Source organism: Gymnogyps californianus, chromosome 16 (assembly GCF_018139145.2).
Source record: "Gymnogyps californianus isolate 813 chromosome 16, ASM1813914v2, whole genome shotgun sequence".
NCBI lineage: Eukaryota > Metazoa > Chordata > Aves > Accipitriformes > Cathartidae > Gymnogyps > Gymnogyps californianus.
The window spans coordinates 14,039,825-14,065,126 of record NC_059486.1 but is presented as its reverse complement, the minus strand read 5'-3'; the positions used below and the strand labels follow the sequence as shown (position 1 = coordinate 14,065,126).

The following is a 25,302-nucleotide window of genomic DNA, read 5'->3' as shown; positions in this document are numbered from 1 at the left end:
TGATTAGGGAGGAGAAGCATCCACGCCTAACTGGTTGTCTTCTCTAGATTACACAAGAATCCATGAAATGTGGTTCTTTGATGTTAATGTTTTATGTTCATACATATCTGGCTCAGCACAATCAGTTGGAGCCAAATGTTATTCTCTGTTTTTTAAATGCGTGAATTTTAAAATATGTTGTAAACTATTTCGTTTAAGTGTTACACACCTGAAATTTTGTTCTGTAGTATGATCTCATATTATGTGCAACTATTTAGTATGTAGCTTGACTTTAGTATTTTTTTTCTTCTCCTGTTTCTTTGACATTACTGCTTGCTTTCATCCCTTGTTAGTTATTTGTTATAATCTTTGTTTTATGCTTTAGCAAAGTATTTAGTGTATAAATTGGCACACAAGTTAACTTTAAATACACCACTGATGTGGTGTTTTGAATTAAACGGGTTATGAAAATATATTTTGGACAGAATCATGAGGAGAACTATCTATAGAAGGTGAATTTGAGAATTGGAAGTCAGTATCTAATATAACTCCCTGCATTTTAATTCACTTAAGTTCTCATTAAATCCTTCTGTGGCTCTTCTTTCTGAGTAATTTACATTCAGAAAATTTGTTGAGAGTAGTTTTAAAAACAGGATGAAGTCCTGTATGGGGGAACCTTCCAACCATGATTTTTAATTTTTTTTTATTATTATTATTTAACCACTGAAAAGTTTTCTTGCGGATGGCGGGTGTTTTGTAATGAAATATCAGGGGTGGCTGTCAACAATTGAGTTCGCACAGGGACTGTGTGTCAGTGTATACACTTTTTTAAAACCTAAATTACTATAGCTCTCTTTGCCCTTAAACCACATTTCTCATTTGTCTGCTTGACTTCATTTTTGTTTTCCCTTCTCCCTGACTTTGTTTCTTTAGTCCTTAAGCTCTGTGTTAGCATCAGCCAGAAAAGAAATTGAACTAATGTCAGACAAGATGAGGGGTTTGATATCAGAAAAAGAGACTTTGGCACAGGAGGGGAATACTTTAAAATTAGAGAGAGGTTCCTTGTTATCAAAACTTCTAGAATTGGAATCAAAGATTTCATTGCTGCAACAAGACCAAGAAGAACTTTGGACAATAAATGAAGAACTTAATTCAGAAAATAAAAAAATCCTGAAGCAGAAGGAAGAAGCTGAGGCCAAAAGCCAGCAGGAAGGCACAGAAATGGTAGCACTAATTTCTGAGAAAAGCAAATTACTCTCTGAAATAGAGGCAGCACAGGCAGATCTTCTGAAGATAACTCAAGAAAATGATGCTCTCCGGTCTTCAGAGTCAACCTTGCTCCAACAGTTGAAAGAACTTCAGGCCAACAAAGATGCCATGGATGTGGTATGTCAGAAACAAATCAAAGAACGGGAGGAACTGGAACATTATCAGAAGAAACTTTTGGAAGAGAAAGATGCAGTTGTTAAAGACAAAGATGATGTTATTCAGAAGCTAGAAAGTTCTTGTGAGGCCCTGGCCAGAGATCAGAGCGCGCTACTGCAAGAAGTGTCAACTCTGACTGCAGAGAGAGATTCAGCCCTAGATAAACACTCAGATCTTAAAAATACACATATAGCCTTAAAAAATGAAATGGACAGTCTATTGCAGACAAGTCAGAGTCTGCAGTCCGAGAAGGAGACGCTCCTTAAAAGCATAGAAGAGCTGCGTGTGAGTTTAGACGGTAAGGTTAGTGAAAATCAAGCATTAAAAGCGAGAATGGAAGAGATGCAAACAGAACTCGAGACTGAACGTAAAGAACTTAAAAAAGCGATGAAAGACAATATGGAGTTGAAGGATTCCCTTGCTAGTCTCTCTCGTCTTCTTGAGGAAATTAAAGCCTCAAGAGAGATATCCAATTCTGAATGCATTCAGTTACTTCAAGAGAAAGAGGCTCTTTCTTCATCAGAACGAAGGCTTTTGGCTGAAAGGGAGGAGCTTTTAAATGAAAATAAGGCGATTGCTGAAAAGCTTGCTAAGGCCTCAGCAGATGCCGTACTTGCTGAGAGAGTCTTTACTGAGAAAATAAACGAACTGAACTTAGAAAAGGAATCCGTTTTTCGTAAGTCATTGCAATTTGAAAAGCACAATGAAGCTCTTCTCCAAGAGAAGAATGAATTGGAGAACAAATACTTAGAGCTTCTCGATGAAAACAAGTCTTCTGCAAATGCAATTTCTGATATGAAGAGAGAACGTGAACTGGATGTCTCAGCCAAGAGAGCTCTGGCCCAAGAGAATACCGTGCTCAAAGATGCCATTGAAGCCCTCAAGGAAGAGCTAAGTAAGAAGGCTCTAGAAAATCAAGAGCTAATAGCCTGTAAATGTGACCTTTCGGATCTTCTGAAAGAGGCCCAGGATGCCAAAAGAACATTAGAAAATGAACTGGCTGCTGTATCGCATGCTGAGCAGGTCCTGTCATCTTCATTCAAGACCTGTTCCTCTGATAGGGAAATGCTGACCAGAGAGAGGACTGAATTGCAAGATAAGTGTCAGAAATTGAATGGCGAGGTTGCGATTATGAAAGAAAACTTAAGCATAGAAAAGGAAGCTAGAAAACTGGACAAGGAATCATTTTTGTTGGAGCGTATGGGACTTCAAAGCAACATCAGCTTCTTAGAGAAGGAGGTAGAAGAGCTGAGAGAGAAAAATAAAGAATTTCTGACTGAGAAAGAACTGTTAGTTCAGGAGAAAGAAAAATCTGAAACTAAACTGGTGGAAATAATTAAAGAAAAAGAAACCCTCTGTGCAGAGACAGAGCAGCTTGCTTCCAGTATCGAACGACTGAAGAGTGACTTTGCTGCTTTGTCTAAATCAAAAGCAGAGCTCCAGGACTTGCATAGCTGTGTCTCCGAGAGGCTAGATGATCTTCGACACAGGCATGAGGTGACAGAGAAGGAGAGAATAAAGTTACTTCAGGAAAATGACAGCCTGCTTGCTGAACAGAAGAGTCTGGTCATCATTAAGGAAGAAATACTAAAAGAGAAGGAGAAATTCTCCAAGGATTATTATAAACTGCACAAGGAAGTAGCACTTTTAGAACAAGCTAATAGTGACCTCTCAGGCGTATTGCTGGTCTCTCAGGGCAAAAATCAGATGCTGCAGGAGGAGATGAACAATCTGGCTTTGAAACTAAAAGAAATTGAGACTCTCCAGGCCCAAACAGTAGCGCAAAAAATTGAGGTATTGAAACACATAGTTAAACAATCAAGTACGATTTTACTAATACTGAGCACTAACCCAATGGTTTCCTCTCTGCACTTCATTGCACAATCAGCACTTCATCTCGGTATTATGGTCTCTCTCAATATATTACTTCGGGGTTTTTTCAAGTTGTAACTGTGAGTCTGAAAGACACTTTAACTCTAATATTTAAAAAAAAATATTTCTAAATATGAAAGCCTATGTTGTCGCTGAATGTTGCAAGAAACAACGTAAACTGTGAATAAAAGGAAGTTTTGTTTCCTCAATCTGGTAGGAGAAATTGAGCAGCTCCTTCTGTTGAAGTACTCTGCAGCTTAAAAGCTAGAGTAGTAATAGATGAGGTTTTAGATTAGATCTTCGTGCGATTTTATGTTAAACTACAACAAACTACGAATTTGAGTTACTCAAAAAAATATGGAACAACGTACTGCTCCTGTAAATGTAATTGGATAAAAAGCAGTGTAAGAGAACCATTTAAATTTACATTATAGGACTTTCAGTCTGTTAAAGACTGACAATGCCGGTGTTCTTTTTATTCACAGAAGTGTTTTGTATTCACCACCAACAAATTCTGTAAAGGATTTTGAATTTCAGTTTGTGGGGCTTGAAGCCCATAAAATCACTTTGAATACAAATTGGAATCAAGATATCCTATAGGAATGTATTATGCCTGCCTAGGTATTTTAATATGCTTGTGAAGTATTTCCTTTTATGAGGGCATAATGAACAACACTGAAATAATGCAATAATTGGCTTTATCTCCTATTTAATTTTTAATTCCTTTTCAAATTTTTAACAGCTTTTTATAATTCCACATTTTCTGAAAATAGAGCAGTCTGTTGGAAGTGAATATCTATTGAACTACTACTGTCTGAAGTGGTTAGAAGTCTAAGAGCAATCACAGTGGTGGTAATTAGAAATCCAGGAATTAAAAAAGAAGAAACAGGCTTCCGCAGTGGTGACACAAGCATGGGGTTATGATCTGTTTCTGCATGAAATTGAATCTTCTCATGTCCATTTATTTTTATACTTTATGCAGCTTCAAAATGCAAATAATTCCCAGTTGAAGTCCTTATTTAATTGGAAAGCAGCTGGCAAACGGTGGAGCTGTACATAAAGTATTGTGGTTCATCTTTTGCTTTCAGAGGTCGCTTTGGTAATACTCTTTTTTTTTTTTTTTTCCCCCACCTACCTGTATATGTAGGCTGCCAAAATAGCAGAAGACGTTTTCCAGACTGTGGAGAAGGTGACCAAAGAGAAGGATGCCATTCACAAAGAAAAGATTGAAACTTTGGCCTCTTTGGAGAACTCTAGACAGACAAACGAGAAGCTACAGAATGAAGTAATCACATTTAAATGCTTTTATGTGAAAAGTTTTGCCTAGTTTGTAAGGAACAACTATTGAATTACAGAGAATTAGATTAGGCGAGAGTGGATTCTGTCATTTTCCCACCACAGTACTCAGTCTTGACTGGCTTGTGAAAACTTACTAGACGAGTGCATATTGATGGAAAATCTAGGTGCGTTATATAGCCATATGACCTATGTTCTTTTGTATTTTGCATGAGGTTTCAAATACCGTACGGCATATAAGGTCACGTCCCTTAAATCTTGGTGCAGCAACAAAAAAAATCACCTCATGTCATAGGAGCTCTGGATGCTACAGCAGCTTTTGCAGATCACAGAATCAAGAGACAGGGGTTTGACTTGAGGCTTAATCAGTCTTGCTGTATAGCTTTGGAGAAGTTGCTTAGGTGTGACCACTCTGCTTCAGCTCCCTGGTTGTAAGCATGGGGTGCAACTTCACGCTCCAATGAAGTGCTGCAGAGCTCTGAGTAACAGTGCTCCTAATCCACAAAAGTTATCGCTCCGTTTCTCACGTATAATGCACTCCTTGCTCTGTACGTCCTCTTTGTGATCTTGACGTGTAATGTTGTCATTTCTTCTTCTTTCCACTTTTCTGTTAATCAGAATTGTGGTCTGACAAGGTACAAATTCTACTGAGCTATGCGCTATATGAACACATGGGCACAACAGTCCTAAAGAACTTCATAGTCCAACGCGTACAGCAGTTCCTCTAGGGACGCGTTTTCAGTCTGTGTCCTCCCGCCACTTTGTGATGCTTCAGGGTTCGAAGAAGGGAAGAATGTCCTCACTAATCCTTTCACACTCTTTTGCCCCAGAGTATCTAGCCTAACGTGGAACTCGCATCTTTTCTACAGATCTTGAGTACCCTGGGCCTCTTTTTGATGGCTCTTTCATGTTTTGCAGCTCCCGTAATAACGGGTGGTGAACAGCTGGGCTAACCTAAATGCCACAGCTTGTGCTGAAACAGTAATGATTTCCAGCGAGATCTGATGACTCGAGAATTAAAAGCGGTGACGTTAATAATGGCAGAGGTTCACTTTCTGGATTAAAAAAAGAAAAATCCACAGGGTCCTGTAATGCCATGAGAATGGCTGAAGATTATCTGTTATGTAATATAATGTGTCGCTGAATGCAAACAAATAAGGTTCGCAAGCTTGTGGTGTTTACGTGGTAGATGCAAGCTCAGTAAATAGATATACAACAATCTGTCCCATGCAACAAGAACTCTGAAAGGAATTAATTTCTTATGGTTGCAAGCACAACATTCAGCCTACTGTTTCTCAGAAAGTAAGGTATGGTAAAGCAGAACTTTTTATCAGTTATCTTAGAGGAATAAAGATCAAGGGAACAGCTAATTTTAGCAACAGGCGTTGAATTTAAAAAAAAAAAAGTGCTTTGAGTCGTGCTTTGGAGCTTTACGTTTTATATCAGGGTATATACATCAGATTACTGTAAGCTGCTCTTCAGTGGACTTTGAATTCTTTCTGCTGCTCGGCTTGAATGCAGAAAGTCTTATAACATTTTTTTTGTTCAACAAGTGCTTCTCAGTACAGACAGACTGAATTAATTTAAGAACTAAAGATGAGAAAGTGGAACAGCTCAGCTCAGGCCCCCGTTTTGCTGAATATCTTTTCCGAGTGCTAGTGAACTGTATAGTTTCATTAGTGTAATGAGGGTTTTTTTCCTCTTTAAGTTGGACATGCTTAAACAAAACAACCTGAAAAATGAAGAGGAGCTTAATAAATCAAAAGAGCTTCTAAATCTGGAGAACAAGAAAGTGGAAGAACTTAGAAAAGAATTGTAAGTATTTCAATGTTAAGTCTGTTAAACCATTCCTTTGTAGTTACATTTACCTTTCATTTTTTTGAAAAATTGTCTTTCAGTACCTCTCCTGTATCCTCGCTTATAAAGCCGATATTAGGTCAAAATTAAATATTAGTTTGACCTGTATAGAACTTGAAATCAGAATGTTGCTCCTGAATTGTTGAAGGGTATTGAAGCAAGTCCTTCACTCCAGGCATCGTTTGAAATAATTTGTTTGTTGGAGGAAGTATAGAGTTCTGCCACCTGAGGGCACTAGATTATTTTAAAAGCTTTATTGTAAAGAAATTCTGTTTGGATTTAATTACAAGTACACTTGGAGTGTTAAGTAGTTTTAAGTGGCTTTGTTTATAGAAAATCTGGTTCTGCTTTTATTTTTCATTGATGGAATGAAATCCAGTTTATTCCTGTTTTTAATAAGCTTTATCCAGTTTATTCCTGTTGCCCCACTATGCATTTATTTTCGAACTGGTACAATACAAATGCCATATATAGTATGTAAAACTAGAGTTAATTGCTTATTGTTTGAGATGCTTCATTTGAGAAACTGCCTCTTATGTCCTACAAACTAATGATGTGTAACATTGTACACAAACAAACTAACTGCGAAGGATCTGATATAAAGTCATTTGCCCTGTGGAATCTCACTGTACCAAAGCTTTTGGTGTGCCACCGTGAATAAAATCCAGCCTAGTTATTGCTACCATGCAGCAGCTGGATGTCCCCCAACTTTCAGAGATGCAATGCGTGAAATCACAAATCTCTCTTCCCACCAGCACTCTGAGAAGAATTTCTTGACTCATGGAGTGAGAGCTGGAATCTGGACTGAGAGTTAAGAGCAGCTTTGACTAATTATTATTATTAGTGTTAGTTCCGTAAGTTGTTTTGTGACAGTTCTTAACCGCTGCTCTGAGGAGAAGACAGGGCACAAAGGAAATCAGCACACAGAATTAATATTAAGTTTCTGTATGACTGACAGTTTTTGCTGCTTGCTTTTAAAAACCTGCATGCTCGTATAGACAGCAGCCTCCTTTGAGAAAGGCAGGATTTTGTTCCATGAGCAACTCCTGCCTGCCTCAGTGCTCGTGGGAAATGCCAAAGCAAAATAATTATTTCCAGACTAGTTGCTCTAATGCTAGAACAGCAAGGGGCTAGCAGACTCTGGTATCATGGAAAGACAAAATATATTAGACTGTAATTTGTCAAGCAGAAGTTATTTATAGAAGATACTTCCTTGAAAATCTTCAGCACTGAAAGGTGTTCTCATGATCCTAATCACTTTGTGGGTTTTTTAAATTATTTTTGTTTTTCTTAAGGTTAATCTTTAGTCATAGACTATTGCTGGATGTGGTCTCTAATCATCAGTGGTAAGAGACATTGTGGATGGGTGGAAGCTCGTCTAGTTGTTTATTAATAGATCTTTGTTGTCATAATTATTTTGTGTGTTGACTTGTTTTAATTAGAGTAAGGAATTAGCTTGATACTAGGCATTTCTTGATCCGCAGTAATGTGGGCAGAGAGAACACCTTTGAGAGGTCAGTTGATGACGGTAGTGCCCTTGCCTTTGCGAAGGGGAGTAGAGGGAAAATTTTGCCCGCAGGAGCTGTGACTGCAGGTAGGGACACGCTGCTGCCGCTGGAGCGGGGCCTTCTGGAGGCGGGAGGACGTTACAGTGACATTGGTGTCCTTTGTAAAAGAGCCTTCTGTGTAAAACTGGGATGAAGAAAAGCAGAAATACCGGCTGGATGTTGTGTATTCATCTAGTACTGCACGCTGTCAAGTGCACTTGCAGCTATCAGTTTAAAGTTCCTTGGCACTAAACACAGGGGAGCATTTCACACAAATTGACCCCGGTATTTTGTGTGCTTTTTTTACAATGCCCTGAATCTACGCTTTAATGCCGAAAGCAAAAAGAGGAGAACTGGTTTAGCACTGCAGTTCAGCAAACAATCATGGTTAAAAATAGGTATGTTCCTGCATCGGCAAGTAGCTTCATACGAAGATAATTTGAATCGATGTTCAGTGATGTGAGCTAGCCTGTTTAATCCAGGCTAGGTGGATCGGATTGGAAATTGGTCAAGGTGAGACCAGGTAGAAGAAATGGCTGGAAAATCTTAGACATATTACATGCTGAATGCGAAAAGTAAATCAGGCTTCCTTTTGTTTCAGTGTGCCCAGTAATAGACCATAGAGCCCTTGTACTTTGAAGTGCTTGAGTAAGTTTCTGACTTGTGGGTTCTTCCACCTCCCACAGTCATAAAAGTATTTTTAATATTCCAGTCAGGGTTTAACTCTGTGTAATATTGGCACATAGGAGTACTGAGATTCCTTTTTATGAAAACAACACGCAGTCATAAAAATTACTGTTTAGTGAAATGAAGCTTATCTTTTTTATTTTTTGAAAGATATTGTCTAATCTTGTAAAAACCTGTGTTAGTCATTTGTGTTACAGGCAGGCATGCAAAATTTTTTTCTCAAAAATTTGTTGAAAGTAAACTTCCTTGAAGGAAATGACATGTATTAGTAGCAACAGAGGCTAATGAAACCTGCAAATCCATTTTTTTCTTCAGCTTTTGTTTTGTCTCGTTTTCAGTTTTGCATCCCTTAAAATAATGGAATAGATTAGATACTTTCCTGTTTTGCCTCCTGTGATCTTGCGCATTCTTGTATGTTTGGGTGTCAGACCTTGTAGGGAGTATTGAAATAAGTGGAACTGTAACCTTTTTTTCTTTTTCTTTTCTTTTTTTTTTTTTTTTTTAAACAATTCTCATGTTTTACCTCTGGCTACAAAGTTCACTTCTGAGAAAGTCTAGGCTATGAACCTCGCCAACACTCCTGTCAAACCCTACCCTGGATTTCTAAATCCAAGCATTTGCTAACCATTGGAAGCATGCAGATTGAGCAGTCTGAACTTACCTTCCATTTCTCTGAGTATCTGATACGTTTAAAGGAGAAGGAGTTGGGTGCTGCTACTGCTTTTCAGGGTTAAACCTGTCCCTGTGCATCTGAGGTACAGATTGTCACCTTTATTATAGATCCCATTAGACACGTGACCTAGATGTATTTTTCCAAGCTGTGAAGCTGAATCTCTCCCACAGTTTTTTCTTGCCTCTCTCGTTCCTATGGTAACGATGCACTCTCTGTCCTCGCAGCGAAGCGCTGAAGCTGGCAGCAGCTCAGAAGTCCCAGCAGCTTGCAGCTTTGCAAGAGGAGAACGTGAAACTTGCCGAGGAGCTGGGCAGGAGCAGGGACGAAGTCACGAGTCATCAGAAGGTAGAGTGGCTGGACCGTTTCCTGATCTAGGGTGAAAGTGCTGTGCGTGCTGTTTCCGCTGATGCCTGGGTGACGTTGCACTGCATGTTTGTTCTTGAAAGATGAGTTGTTCGGAGAATGTTTTAAAATAAATTTGGAAGCCACCTGCATTGGGAGGTTAGAACTGCAGGCTAACAGAAGGTTACGTAACCCACGAAGGATACTTAGGAGGCTTGGGAATAAGCATAAATTAAATATGCTTTAGCCAAATGTATTAACAGACACTTGCTATTTCTGTCGGGAGTAATTTTGTTATACAACTGTGGAAATCTCCATCTACCCTGTACTAAGGAAATCTAGCTATTTAATTCTCCTCCTTATTCCTGCTCTCCCTTCCCACTAAAAAAAAAGAGTATTTAGGATGTATTTCATGATACTATTTAAAACTTCTTGGTTGGACTCTGTCTCTAAAAAGCGCTATGCACGTGTATGCTTGCTTAAACTTCATACTGTGCATGTACATGAACAGTGCTGCAGCCAGGTAGTGGGTATTGGAGGACTGGAATCGATGTAAGATGTTTTTCTGGTGGTAATTTATAGAGGAGAGAAAGACTGTCTCAAATTTTATTTTTTATTTTTTACTATTACATTTGAACATGTTGTTGGCATCTTAAAGTATGGGCTGAGTTACACAGCTTATAACACTGGTACTTGCCAAAAGATAAACTAGATATACAGCCATTAAATACGGTGGGTTTAGTTCTTGTGGAGCAGTTCCGGTGACAGCCACACCATGAAGACATCTTTGGAAGATCTTGTCCAAAAGCAAGAACGTAGAAGACATGGGTTTATGTATTGCCTTTCTGAGATAGCACTTGTGCAGAAGAGGGCTGTGCCTGTTCCCTGTGACAGCGGAACAGATCGCTTCCATTCTGCAACAAAGCCCAATATGTTTAAAGCCAAGAGGCTGACTTTTCCCCAAGGGTCCTGTTTGGAAATACTGAGGATGGGTGACTACAGATCTGGCCGCTTTCTAAACCCTTTTGGCTGCTGACAGGAGTAATGCACGAGCTGCTTCATCCTAAAGAGCCTTTGGAGATGATTAACAAGAGTCCCAGACATGTGGGCTCAACCACTGACTCATGCTGCATCTGAGTAGTGGTGTGGTAAGAGAACGCTGTCATCCTAAGCAGCCAGTGGGAGCTCTGCTCCCCACTCCCACATGTTTTCTTAAATTATTTCAGAATCTTTGAGGCAACCTGTTATTTTCAGAAAGAGTTGTAACTTGAAAAGGATTTGGCAACATCGGTCAAACCTTTCTGTCTATCGTGTAGGTAGCCAGAGTTGATATACAGAAAGTCCCCGAGGGAAGGGGACCTTCAGCCCACGAGGCGTAGGCTGGCAGTGGTCACTGCAATCTCAGTCTGTGGCCTCCGTTGTTTCCCGATGACCTTGCGAAGGAGTCCTGCAGTCTGCGTCCTGCCTGCTGTGGATCTGTCAGCAGGGATCCTTCTCTGGTTGCCAGGATAGACAGCTGTAATCTGTGTGAAGCACAGGGATTAGTCAGTCATCTTGCAAACTGGAATATTCTCAGTTCACTTGCGCCATGGCCGCCTCTGCCCGTGAGTAGATGGCTCCAAGGTCAAAGAGCTGGAAGATCTGCTCGAGCTTGGAGAAGCAGTCTGTTTGCCTTCTTCAGCCATTTGCGTTGCATTATGTCCTCTTCTGCGAGGAAGATGTAATCTGAATCTTGGAAACGTGGGAATGCCGTCTGTTGCATTTTCTAAACATAGTATTTGGGCTATGGTGTCTTTAGGTCTAGTGAACTGCACGGCCTCCTAAAAGACTGGAAGCGGCATTTGGTATTCCAGGGAGCTCTGTTGTGGCAAAAGGACCAAAGGCAAAATGGTGTCATTTAAAATGCAGGTTTCCTGCCGAGCGTCACATGAGTGCAGCTCTTCTCACTTCAGCATTGTTCAGCTCTCGGTGGTGAAACGTGCGGTCCACCTGCCCAGAACTGTCGTATTTCCTGGTTGCTCCTAAAAAGCATTCCCTGTCTCCTCTGGAGCCTGTAAAGTGCTAACCATCCTTTTCACTCTGATAGAAACCTGCTGTTACCCTGAGGAGTAGGACTTCTTTCATGTTCCCTTTAGATCTTACCCAACCTAAACTTGTTCTACCTTTGTCCCCTTGTTCTATCTTTGACTCTGCTGGGTTGTCTTAACGAAATGGCAAGAAAACCAGCCGGCCTTGAGGATTCTGGCACAGACAGCCCTGGCTCGGGCTGGCGCAGTCTCGGGGATCCCCACCACCACTCCCGCTTTGCTGTCCCTCGGGTGAATGTACCAGGCTGCAGCATGCTTTGGGCTTCCTTGGTTCGGGCTGTCTGTGGGGAGTGAAAAAAATGTTACTATGAAGAATTGCTCGATTAGATTTTAGAGAGCAAGTGTCCGCGGTGGCAGTGAAGAGGTTCGACACAGAGCAGGATCGCTCATGGAGCTGTATTTTATGCAGTGGATACTGAAAAGTTGGACAGTGGGGAGGAAAGCACAGAACGGAGCAGTGCTTCAGTCTGTGTGAGTTTCTGTGCGTGTGCCTATTAAAATGCAGTAAGAAAGGTAGGGAGCATATGTTTTAAGTATTTTGAGCAGTCGCTATGGTAACTATATAAATTCTAGCAAGTGTGTTAGTCAATTGGGTTAGTGAATCTGTGGCTGCATGTGACACACTTTGCAAAATTAATGAATGCTCTTTCATGAATGATTTATCCTGACATCTAAAGGTTAAAGCGTCTTGTACTAAAGATGCTGAGGGGTGCTTTTCTATATTGATCCATAAATAATTAGCTGTTTGTAATTAGATAAAGATTCCCAGTCAGATACATACTGAGCTGGGGGAACTTTTCTGGCTTCAAATTGTTTGTTGTGGTATTTCGGGAGCCTCAGACCTGCCCAGGCATTTTAACTTTGTTGGGAAAAGCGTAGAAACATCTCCTAGCTCAGCTGGTCCGTCTTTTATTGAAGGTATGCGAGAAGTCTGCCCTGAGGGTAATGAGAGAGTGAGCGGATTGCTCGAGAAATGTTGATGAGAAGGGGTGTCCTTTCTCCCCTTCTACCGCGAAGCTGCTCAGGGCTTGATCCATGACTTACTCAGCTGCAGCGGGGCTTTAGAAGCTGCACAACTCCCTTAACGTCCTGTTCTCCTTTACTTTTTCTCTTTTAAATCCACTTCTATCTCGGTCTGTACAAACGTCACTCATTTCTCCACAGCCAACCAGGAAACTAAAAGGGAGGAGAGACGCAGGGTTTATGCACGCAACCTTGGAGCATTCCACAAATGTTGAAGGATTTTCCGAGTTAAACAGGCACCACAACCTTTTCCCAAAAGAAACTGATAAAAAGGTGGGGTGTGGTTGGGGCGGGGGGGTGAGAGCATCAGGGAGCTCTGCGGACACGGCCTCTGGGAGCAAAGGGTGAACAATGTCAGTATGAGGTTTTTCCAATTGCAAGTGGCGGTCAAGAGCATAAACACCAGAAAGTTAAGCTAGCCTAGGGTGAAACGAAGCGGTTTGTCTGTGGAATGTGGCCAGGTTAATGCTGCACGGTGTGACTGTAGAGAAGTGTTAGTGCTGGTAAAGGAAAAGTAATCCAAAAAACCAGCTGGAGAAGGGTGATGCACAGGAGATAGCAACGTGAGTCTGAGGGAGGAGGGGGGCCATATAAAATAGATGTCAGAGGGGGGTCTGGAGAGGCGGCTGAATGGCGTGCAGCTCACTGGGATTTACAAGTGAAACGTTTCTCAGAATTTTCATATTCTTTTTTCCTTCTCTTTTTTTGTCATCAGTCTGTACAGATGTAAGGAGTTCCTATAGGCTGCCTCTGTGTAGGAAGCAGACAAAAACTCTCAGGAACAGAGGGTATACTTTGTGCTGCTGGTGAAATTGCTGGGTTTGACTTGCCTGCAGGAAAAATTCGGCCCTACCCCCACAGTACCGTGGCTGCTCTGCAGTCTTACAGTGGTCACTTCCCTTGAGAGAGACATTTCGATTTGCTTTAAGACTTCTTAATATAAGTCTCTCTACACCCTGCTAGTTTCTATTTTTCATATACAATAAAGTTGTCTGATTAAGCCCCAGCAAAATGATACCAATTAATCTTAGACCTGTCAGGCTTAACAGCACTGCAGTACATGAGAAGGTAAGTTGTCAGAAAACACGGAGGAGACCATTTATCTAGGTGAGCTGCGTTTAACCTGGTCTTGGAGGCTGGCAGACAACCTTCCGACTCACTGGAACTTGCTTAACGCTTTCTATGCCTGTCTGTGCCAAACCTGAACGTCTGCAAAGCGCTGAAAGTATATAGTCGATAAGAGACTATTTGCTGTTGTTCCCGGGGCTCTGAGGTTTCCATTATAAATGTATGTCTTGCTCACCTTTGTGGGTGAACCCTGAAAGCTTGTGAAGTCTAAACAGAGATTGCGTTCAAGTCAAGGCACAGGTAGTTGCTACTATAAGCAGTTCTGCAGGGCAGTAATTGCTGACTTTGGCCATTGAGTAAGAAGAAAGGAGGAGATGGTGAAAAATAATTAATTGGCCTGAAAAATACTTAATTTCTTAACCTTATCAGAAGTTCAGTTACCCCAGTGTTTCTGTGGTGGGGCTTTACAGTTTTGTTGTCGTGCAAATTATGGTTGTTTGTTTTGTTTTGCTTTTCCTAAACCTATGTGTGCCTGTCAGTTTGGACCCCAAGAACCTGCAGCAACAATATTTTCAGTTGAAGGCCTCACTAGTTGTAAGGGCTTAAGGTGGCCCCGCCGAGTTACAGGTTCAGGATACAGTAACAGGCACCAGACCAACAGCTTTAGGGATCAATAATTTATCTCTAAAGAACGGTACAGTAACAAATACGGATCAGTAGTACAATTATCCAGGTCAGAACAACAGCAAATCCAGTAATTCACCAATACCGGGCTAAACTTAATAGCCAGGCGCACAAAGGCTTACAGTTCTCTTTGGTGTGCGTGGGGCCCGGAAATATCGTATCAGGCAATACTAGCCTCACACCTCTCTTGTGTGCACAGGACGTGAAAATACTACCTAAAGCAGTAGTAGCCCCTCACTAGCTAATATTCTTGGTCACCAAACAATTTGTGTTTGTGTGTGTGTGTTTCCTAGTAGAAAATCGATTACTTTGAGGCTTTTTAGGCTCTGTAGCCTCTCCCATATGATGATAATGATGCTCTGATATATTATACTAAGGAAACAATCCTTAGTGTATTAACTGCAGTCTTTTTGTACTTGTGTTTTAGCTGGAAGAGGAAAGATCGGTACTCAATAACCAGTTATTAGAGATGAAAAAGAGGTAAGTTGTTTTTTCTGATGTGTGTTTAACCATACAGTCCTACAGAAAACTTCAGAAAACATAATACAAAAACACTGCTAAGAAAGCAGTTCTTTTCTGTTGTATCATAGTTAAAAGTGCTGAGGTTGTTACCCACATTGGATTATAGCTGGTGTCTTCCACATTTTATTTATTAAAAGTGAGAAGGAAATGTAGCTGTATTAATGTAAGCAGTGGTATTTACCAGTTCCTCTTTAGTTATGCACCTCTTGCATTGCAGTAGTTCTCTTCATTTTCAGTAACCAGCTGAGTGTTTGGTTTTAGTCTGCTCTGGAGTACTGGATTGTCCCTCAGTCTGATACAAATGCATGCATACAGATCTGACCTGTCATAATGGAAAAATACAGTGATGCTAAGGATTGTTATTAAAAAAAAAAAAAAGGAAGGAAAAGCGGCAGTTATTCAGCACTGAATGGATTGTTCTCATAATTTTGGGATATTGAGTTCATTGTTGCAGTAGTTATTGCAGTTCATTCAGCACTGTTTTTAAATACCAGGAGATTTGTCCTGGGTGACTGGGGCATCCTTTTGTAAACTGTGCTGTTCAATAAATGGTCCCAAGTTACAAAATTTACTGTCCTTCTACAATATGTGTAGGGAAAGCTAATTGGCTAAGTGCCACATTGTCTTTAGGAAAATGTGGGCTTTTCAAAAGTAGTTATATAAATCCTTAGAAAAAGACACAGCTCTCCATGACACCAAGTGTGTTCCAGGAAAAACAAACCAACCCGTTAAATTTCCTGAGTTGATAATGGTCGCAACAAAGAACAGTGAGTGGCGCTTTGGTATCCATGCACATCCTTAGCTACTCAGTATTATACACCGGTCCCTTTTTTTGTTCCCTAATAATCTGTTATTTGGGAGGCGGGTCATGCTCTGTTACAGCTCACACTCTTCTAAAGCACAGCCGGCACAGGGGGTGTTACACAAGCTAACGCTTCCTCAGAGAATGTGCGAGTTTGATCAGTTGTTACACAGAGAGGCAAGTGAACAGCTGAACCTCCAGCTCTAACCAACCTTCTGAACTGCATCCCTCAGCCTTTAGCCGCATAGAATAGCGTAAGTGTAAGTTACTTTTTTAAGACGAGGTGAGGGAGAAGATAAGGAGAGAAATCTTCAGCTGGTGTAAAGACCATTTGACATCCACAATAATTAGTACGTTTACACCAACTGAGGATCATCGCCAGCGTATTTGATGTGGAGGAAGGGAGGGAAAAGGAGGATATTAGTGCTGCTGACAGCTTAGAATGCTGTTTATAGCCTGTTACTTAACATGTTTTAAAACATGTATTTTAAATAGTGTAACTCCTGAAAGTTACTTGAGGAAAGGAAGGAGGGAGTGGGGACCCAAGATGCATTCAATACTTGCCAGCAGTTCTATTTCATAGCATACATTTTAAAAGACAAACTCTTTAGTAAGTTATAAAAAGAAAAGTGTATGTCTCTGATTTTCGTTCTCCTGTTTTTACTCTGTGTGAGCTGCCTGAAATAATCTAGATAATTATGAAATCATTAAAGTGAATGTTAACATTACTTTACCTTCAGTCAGTTACACTGAGATGCCCAAGTTTGTGACTGGCTTAATGACATTCCTCAACAGTGTTGAATAAACTCCAATAGAAAGGATGAAACAAGCAACAGAAACAGTCAGCCTCGCTGCAGCAGACTGCAGGCCACTGGGGGTTAAAATACACCAGCATATGACATTATTTGCTAACAAAAAAAGTCAGGCTGAATGAAGAGCTAATTAAATAAAAAAGAGTCTCTCTAAATTCCCACATTCCACTGAAGTTGGTGATGAGATGACCGATGATGTCTTCCTTTTGTCCTAAGAATTTGAGATACTGAAAGAGAGACATCTTTTTGTTTCAATTAGGTCAAATCTCTAGCAGTAGTTTTCTCACCTTCCTTCCACCCACAGGAATTCTCTTCCTCTATTTTAGCAACTCCCTCTATGAAATAGTCCGGCTAGGAGTGACAGGAGTTTGATATTTATGAATCTAAGGGGGTTCTATGTTACTTCAGCTCATTAGGTTCATTGTGGGTTGCTAACTGTCTTACTGTCTTTGAGCTTGCGCTATTTATCGATACTCATTTCATTCCTCTCTCTTCCCTTTCCTACCCTTGCTTCCTTTGCTATATCTGTGTGTCTTTAATGGTAAGACTCAAGAAAGTCTATCCACGTTACAATAAATAATTTTTTTTTTTTTAAAGTAAAGTTGTTGTACATATTTTGGCTGCCTTTGTCCCTTGGTGTCTTGCTTTTGTTTTGTAAAATACTCAGCTATATATATATATATATATATATAAAAAAAAAAAAAGAGTCTATATTTTTTACTGAAACAAAAAAGCCCCTTGGTGCAAATTTAGTTCTTCCTTACAGTATTTTGCATTTCTACTCCATGTTTCTAACATGTGGTTCTTATTATCTTGCATTTTTAAAGCTTGCCCAGTAACACTTTAAGGTATTTGCTTCATTCTTAGAATTTCTTATTTTTGTAGTAAGGGAAGAATCTGGGTGATTTTTTTTTATGTTAAAACAAAACAAAAAGCTCTCTTTCCCATGACTTCCACACACTGCTTAAAACATGGTTTAACCTCCTCAAGAAAGTGAAATTTTAAAATGGCGTGTGAAATGACAAAGTCATTTTTATTGTTGTTTTTCTTTAATCCCTGCTGGCAAGCAGATATTTTGGACTTGAATTGGCAGGGGAAAAGTTTTAAGTTCACCGAATCAATTTCCTTCTTTTTTTTCCTGATAAAATAAATAGTTTCCACAAGATTTTTCTTGCAAGTTATCACTATGTAGTTATTTCACATTCAACATATGCTCCTTACGTTTACTCTCTCTCATATGAATCATACTACAAACGATACTGAAGCTGAGAGCATCAGTGGGGTAGACTCTCAGCTGATGCTGGAAGCGAACTGTGATCCACACTTACATATAAGTAAGTAGTGACATATACCTACTATATTTGTAGGTTTTCCAGTTTCAGCATTTTAGAGGGCCTCCAACTGGAGCTGTAAGCGTGGTTCCTGGAGAGACTGCCCTGTAATAAAAAAAAAAAAAACAATGCTGCAGTACAGGGACCTTCCCCCCGTCTTGTTTTCTCTCTTCTTTTCTTCTCTTGTTTCTCTCCCCTTGTGTTACAGTACTCTAGACTCCTATATTGAATTTGTAAATATATATTTATATGCTCACAAACTGTTTGCCTTTTTCAACCACCTAAATGCTTGTGGTGGTTGAAACCACGCCCAGTAAATGGCAAGTTAACCATATTTGTACAAAAAGCGTATGTTTGGTCTTGATCTCCAAGACGCAGATCTGACCAAAAAGTGGAACCATTGCCTAAATAACAAGCTCTTGAGCATGAGGTGAGTCCCTGGGGTTTCCATCTGCCCTTCTACAGCTGCGTCTGTAGCAAAGGGAAGCCCGGATGAAATCTCAGGTACAGCAGAGCTTGTGAGCAGCAACGTCCAGATGTACTTTCCCATTTCCCCAGCCTTAAGTAAACGCTGGATTTCCAGCTCAGCGGATTGGAGAGGGCAGCTGTGCTCTGCGAGCAGCGTCCCAGGCATGGGTGGCACATTTCCTTCCCACACCACCGCCCTGGGCTTTCGATCCAATTCAGCGAAGCATTTAAAAAGACGGCTTAGGCGTGTATGTAATCCTGCTGAAGAACACGGAGATTGCGTCACGCTTTTAGTGCTTTGCTGAATCAGGGTTGGCGAGGAGCTGTATTAAATGCTGTTGCCCTTTTATTAACAGGAGTATAACTTGTATTTGAAGGCAAGATCATGCAGTCTGCAATTTGTTGTGTTTCTGCTTATATTAATTCTCTCATTGTAAAAAATATACCAAAACCAGAATCAACCTTGTGGTTCTTGTTTGGTAGCTGCATCAGCTTTTCTAAACCCCAGATTCTCCACTTGCTGCTTCCATTCCCGAGTATAATCTTAACAATGAAAGAATTGCATTAATTGTGCTCTCATTGTTGAGTTTCCTGTTTATCTTGGGTCAGTGTGATTTATTGTATTTCATGGTCTGGGTATCATGGCTCTCACTAACTGCAGATACCGTGGATATGGAAACTTTTCCATTTGAACTTAATGGCTGTCCCCTACCTGCCGAGCGTCGTCGCACAAGGACGCATTCTGCTCTTGATCCCTTGAACGGTCCTAAGAGAGTGTAGTGTAGTTCAGTTACTTAAACGAAATCGTTATGTCATTTGGTATCTTTGAAGGATTGGCTACTCCGCGCTTTTTGTGTAGCGGGTACGCGTTCAGGTAGCCTAGTTTGCCTTCAGCACTCTCAGCTACTAAGAAGAGAAGCAGCTCACTGCTGCGGCAGTGAGACCGCGATCATCTAAACCGAGATGTATGGAATTGCATAGAAAACAGGCTATACCTGCAGAAGCTCGGAGAGTTGACAGCTGGCTGCTGGGCACTGCTCGGTGCTCTGAAAAGCAAGTTTCTCTTCTAGATAAGTAAACACAGATTTTGGAGTAACAATTTTAAAAACAAAACAAAACAAAAACCTTTCAGCTTGTAAGGAACTTCGTAGTAATAGTCCTCGCATGAGAGGATACTCACTCATCTGTGTGTATTGTGTGACCTATCAGGAAGACTCGTTAGCATCAGTCTGAGGATGTCATAGCTGTGATGCCTTAAGATCACTGTCAGGACAGGATTTGTAGGCAGAAGTCGTGTCTCTTATTAGATCAACTGAAAAGGTTGGGAAAACGGGACATATGTACGCAGAAGGGGGTTGCGCCTGCTCTGGAGGATTTCTTTTTAACCCTTCTTCCATGAAGTAAAACAAATCCCCCGTGCTTTTGTGCTGAAACAGTAGTTGTTGAAGGCCCCGAAACTCTCAAAGTACGTCTTTCAGGAAATAATGACGTCACTGAAATTAGTGAGGACCAGCTGATATTTCCAGCATCATCAGTGCTTTGCATGACACTTGTATAATGAGCTTTGCATGTATGTTTTGTTGCTTGTTAATAATTTTCCAGAAGTAACAAAACTCTGAAGTTAGGTTTTGTGGAACATTGTGCAACATGTTTGTTTATCCTGTATCTCCCCAGTCTATTAACTTGCTTCTTTAAGTTCAAATGGATACGATGATATGCAGATTCTGGCATGTACTACCTAGGTAAAGTTTTTGCTTTGTTTCCGCAGTTGTAACACCTGAAATGTTTATACATATATAAAATCTTAGTCAAGTACAGAATGGAAATTTGCTTTTTAAGAACCACTTCTTACAGTGGTCTAATACTTGAAAATTAAACTTCTTTAGGCAACTACAATAATCTATTCTTTAGATGATTTCTGGTTGTATTTGGTTTTCTTTTAGAGAATCAACATTAAAAAAAGAAATTGATGAAGAGAGAGCATCTTTACAAAAATCCATCAGTGTTACTAGTGCCTTGATCACGCAAAAAGATGAGGAACTGGAAAAACTCAGAAATGAGGTAAATGAGGAACAGTGGGATGCTTCTTTATTTACAATTAAGTTATGGCTAGAAGCATATGGCTTTGTATGCTTGCTACTGAAAGTGCTAATTCTTTTTCTTTATTAATTTAGCATAGTTAAACCTTAGAATTAAATGTTTAGGTATCTGTGCCTACTTCGGTGACTTCTAGCGTATTTTTTTGGTGGCTATTTAGCCCTTACTACTAAGGATGTTGCCTTGGTGCTCTGATTTCATGCTGGAAGGCCTAAGCGTTCTCAAATAATACTTACAGATCACGGTGCTCCGTGGAGAAAATGCTTCTGCAAAAACCTTGCAGTCAGTGGTTAAGTCACTGGAGTCTGATAAATTGAAGCTTGAGGAAAAGGTGAAGAACTTGGAGCAAAAACTCAAGGAAAACAACGAACAGCCTTTAACTGTAACTGGCTCCGCAGGTAAAAGAGAGCACCTCTTCGCTGTCTCTGTGCCTTCATTTTTAATCTTGTCGATTTTTGCAGCTGTTAACCAGATAGTTAAAAGGAGGTTTAACTAATTAAACCTCGTGAGAAATGTCACTTTCCTGTTGTAGGACACGCATAAGACCTGAATGAAGGAAAAAAATCTGACCAGCTGCAAAATGTGAAAGCTACCGACATTGCCAGTTAACCCCATTTACACTGGGCTGGGGAGCAGTTTGACTTGAAATGAAACGTGCATAAGCCATAAAACTTCATCCTGTTTGTGGTGTGGCTGGAAATGAAACATGCATGAACCATAAAACTTCATCCTGTTCATGGTGTGGCTTCTGTGCTAGAGCCTCTCTTAGACTGATTTTGTTTTTCCTTGCTGTAGCTGCAAAGTAACGTGTAGGCATCGTAATAAAAGCACCTGCCTGAGCACAGGACTGGGGATCCCACATTTTGGACACTCGTGCTTACCTTGTGCTCAGCTTCTTCAGCTTTGTACCACTACAGTCTCGTCTCTCAACCGAGGAGTGTTCCTTTGCAGATCTGTGAACTTTAGCTGTCACCTATGCATACATTTTTTTTTGTATTTTAATAAGTTAATGTGCAGTATTGAATTTGCTTCTGTAATGCAGTGGTCAAAAAACATTCCCCAAAGAAGTCGCCCTTACCAAAGCTTATACTGAGTGATGAGAAAGCAGAGAGAATAAGGTGTTCTGGAGACTAGAGACTATTACATTGTTTCAGCCTCTGCCTAAGCCATTGCGTGTTTCATAATTTAGATTACTGGATACTTATACCTTGTTTGTTTTTGTTGTTTTTTTTCTTTAAAGGTGACATTGCTGCTAATCTACTTCAAGATGAAATTGCAAAAGAGAAGCAGGTATTTGATCTGAAACATCAGCATGCTAAAACAGCAGTGTGTCTATAGGCAGTGAAATATTTTTTCCAAAGACAGTTCCTAATCAGGTTTTGTACATCAGAATTACAAGGGGCAGATTTATCTTGTAACCTTCTGCTTTTGAAGGGAAATATTAATGACAGTAAATATTAAGAATCAAGTGACGAGTGACACTGGAGAAGCAGTTGAGGTTATTGGAACATGAGGCAGGGGTGGCAAGTTTTGACCTGCAGCCTGTTGGTGAGGTGAGCACGCTCAGAAACTGCTCCCTGGCGTTCTTTCCAAAGGTTTCTTGGATGTGAACAAGGAATGAGGTGTGGCCCACCTGAATCTGGGTGCTCGCCATCTTGGAGGAGTGGGCTGCCTGAGCTCCCGTGCTGCTTCTAAGTTTCTGCAGTCTGAAAATGTTGATCTTTGCTTCTTCTTAACTGCAGAACTTTACTCAGAATGAGGGTTGGCAGCAATGGAGCAAGGAAGTTGCTCAGTTAGTATGTGCTTGGTAACAGGAAAAATGTGTGTCAAAGAGGATGATAATCATAACGAACATGTGAAGCGCTGCCGTGCAGCGGGTGGCCTGTGACAACAAATGCCTAGGAGACACGGTTAGAATAGAAGCACCTTCTGCTCGTTATAAAAGTCCTTGTTAGATCACTAATGTCAGTCATGTTGATTAAAAAACGTCCTTCCTAGTCTGTACAGAGATCGGAAGTAGCGTAATTAACGTACACCAATCTCTTTCTGTTTTTCTGCCTCCTTGAATTCACCTGCTGATGGCAACCCTTCCTTCCAATCAGCACGAGGTTTGTTCCGCTTCTTGGGTTCCTTTGTTTTATTCACTGTGTTAATTTGCCAGGCATCACTTGATGACATTCAGCAGTGCTGCTGCAGCGCTGGCCTGCTGATCCCTGTGGCTCTAGCTCTGGGAGGTGCCGATGGGTGCACGGTGCTGTCCCACTGCCCCTCCAGGATAGCTCCGAGAGCGTCCCCTCGAGCTGCAGGTTCAGAGGAACAGAGACGCTGTTCTGACCAGAGTTACACAACTGGATTTATGGTCAAGATGTCACATTAGAAAAAGAACTCGGTCTATCGGTGGTGGGTTGATACCCACCGACGTCTCAGACGTGTTGGCTGGGTGGAACTACCTAGCTCCCTGGACAGAAATCACCCTGAGGGTCTCGGAGGTCCTTTGGGAAGTTCCTGTCCCGTGTCCTCTCAGTGTCCATGGGTGCTCCCTGTAATACAGCAATCCAGTGGCAAGAGTTAGTGCAGATCTGCACGTGTCAGTTCGAGGGTTATTCCTTTGTTGCTTGCTTTCTCTGAAGTGCAGTCCTCAGCCTGCTGACTGTCCTTGTTCTTGACTATCGTAGATTGACTTCCTGAATTCAGTGATAGTAGATCTGCAAAGGAGAAACGAAGAATTGAACTTGAAAATACAAAGAATGTGTGAAGCAGCCCTCAATGGCAACGAAGAGGAGATAAATAACTATGACAGGTATAAATCCTAAAGGAAAACCTTGCCTTGCGTTTTGGGAGCTGTTGGCAGCAGTCAGTTCTGTCAGCTGCACGGTGCACCAGCCTGATTGCAGCTGTCAGGGAAGACAAACGTAGCTTTCTCTGGAAGTTAGGGTGTCTGAATCCAGCCTTCTTTTTAGGTCCATTACTGTGGTGTATCAGGTGGTGCAAAATGATCCTCTGTAGTTATCGATCACAAACACTGATGTAACGTATTTGTTGTCGGCCTTGGTTGAGTTTGGCCCTTTCCAAGTGAAATAGAAGAGTCTTTGCTCTCCAGGGGCCGGTAGCTGCATTGAGATGGGGAGATTCAGTCCAGAGAAACAGAGCTAAAACCTATTTGATGTATTGTGACTTCAGATCTCTTCTATCAAGAGAAAAGAGAAACTAGTTTCCATGTGCTTCTTTTTTACATAATGTCTGTATCTGTGCAAATATTTACACAAACAGAGCAGTTTGTTTAGTAAATACTGTAGTATAAGGGATTATGGGGGTACTGCAAGGTAGTTGAGATGTCAGAAGATCTTCTGAAGGGGTTTTGTGATTTTGTTGTTGTTGTTGACCGCTGTGGTGTTTCCTTAGTCTCAATAATTATGAGACAGCTTATGGCGCAGGGCAGGGAAGCAGGCCTTTCTCCTTTACGAAGGAGAAGTACCCTGCTTGACTTGCGCTGGTGCTGATCTTGCAGCGAGGAGGAAAGCTTGTCAAAGAAGAAACCACGTCTCTTCTGCGATATCTGCGGCTGCTTTGACCTTCACGACACTGAAGACTGTCCGACCCAGGCACAGATGCTGGAGGAGCCGCCCCACTCGGCTTACCACGGCAGCAGGAGAGAAGAACGCCCCTATTGCGATACCTGCGAGATGTTTGGGCACTGGACGGCCGACTGCAACGACGACGAGACCTTCTAATGCAACGCGCGGCCGGGAGGATGGACTGTCTGCGCGCCCTGATCGGACGATTTATACCACCAGCATTTGTGTGTGCTGAATGTCAGGAAAAGGGACAGTGTTTCTTGACCCCCTCACTCCCATTCCCCTTGCCCATCCACCCCAGAATCAGTAAATTGATAAATATTTTGCTCCTCCGCTAATAAATACCCTATCTCCCTTTAATAAACTTAAGTGAAATATGAATAAATGATTTAACGAATGACTATGCTATTTCTTCCCAGGTTCTGGGTTTGTCCCTACTCTTAACAAGAAATGCCCCCGTGCTGTTGCATCTGTTGATGGGAAAACGTGTAGGAATGAAGCACTATAGTTATATTAAAGCTTATTTAAATACCTTAAAATTATGCTGTTAATTTTCATATTTGCACTAAACCATTTTAAGGCTGAATTTGTACATTTAGATTTTTAAGCTTTTTTTGACACTGGACCGGGTTGAGAAATATTTCATCTTTATTTTCATTTACTCATTTGATTGTGATTTTGCTCAGTGAACGCGAGCTGTGGGTTGCGGTTTGATGACAGTGTGAAACATGAAATCGTGAAGCAGGTAAGAAATGGAGCTGCTGTGGGGTTTTGTTAGAAACCTGTATGCTGTGCACACCTCAAACAGTTTGTGGGGACATCCCTTTTTTTTGCATTCTTTCAGCTTCTATCTAGCGTGTGTGTGGTGTGTGTGTGTATATATGCATATATATATTAAAGTTATATTTTGGAAAAAAAAAAGTGTGTTTTCTTTCGTATCTTTCCGTTCCATTAGGAATGTAGCGGGCTCTGCGCGGGGACAGACGTGCCCTGTGGCTGCACAGTAAATAAATAGAAAGAAAAACGTTAGCAGCGTTGTGGGATGTTACCTCCCGCAGCCGGCGTTCGGTAACGGCCGCGAACGTTGCTGACGTCACCCAGCCGGTGGAAGACGGGGAATTTGGTGCCAAAGAGAAGGGGTTCGGGGCCGCGGCG

General features: G+C 41.1%; 1 protein-coding gene across 5 annotated transcripts in view; it reads left to right on the top strand.

Moving 5' to 3' along the window:
* CLIP1 (CAP-Gly domain containing linker protein 1) overlaps positions 1-24,686 on the top strand; it is a 60,424-nt gene extending 35,738 nt beyond the window's left edge. For 3 of the 5 annotated variants that reach the window (XM_050906434.1, XM_050906431.1, XM_050906430.1), the window contains 9 exons: positions 4,424-4,561; positions 6,281-6,387; positions 9,561-9,681; positions 14,968-15,020; positions 20,419-20,536; positions 20,811-20,970; positions 21,813-21,862; positions 23,248-23,372; positions 24,081-24,686. In XM_050906434.1, coding sequence (XP_050762391.1) covers positions 4,424-4,561; positions 6,281-6,387; positions 9,561-9,681; positions 14,968-15,020; positions 20,419-20,536; positions 20,811-20,970; positions 21,813-21,862; positions 23,248-23,372; positions 24,081-24,303 — 1,095 coding nt within the window. In that variant the 3' untranslated portion in view covers positions 24,304-24,686. Of the gene's footprint in view, positions 1-912; positions 3,181-4,423; positions 4,562-6,280; positions 6,388-9,560; positions 9,682-14,967; positions 15,021-20,418; positions 20,537-20,810; positions 20,971-21,812; positions 21,863-22,674; positions 22,681-23,247; positions 23,373-24,080 lie in introns of all 5 variants that reach the window. The other 2 variants (XM_050906429.1, XM_050906433.1) reach the window with 2 other exon arrangements.
* The last annotated feature ends 616 nt before the right edge of the window (positions 24,687-25,302 follow it).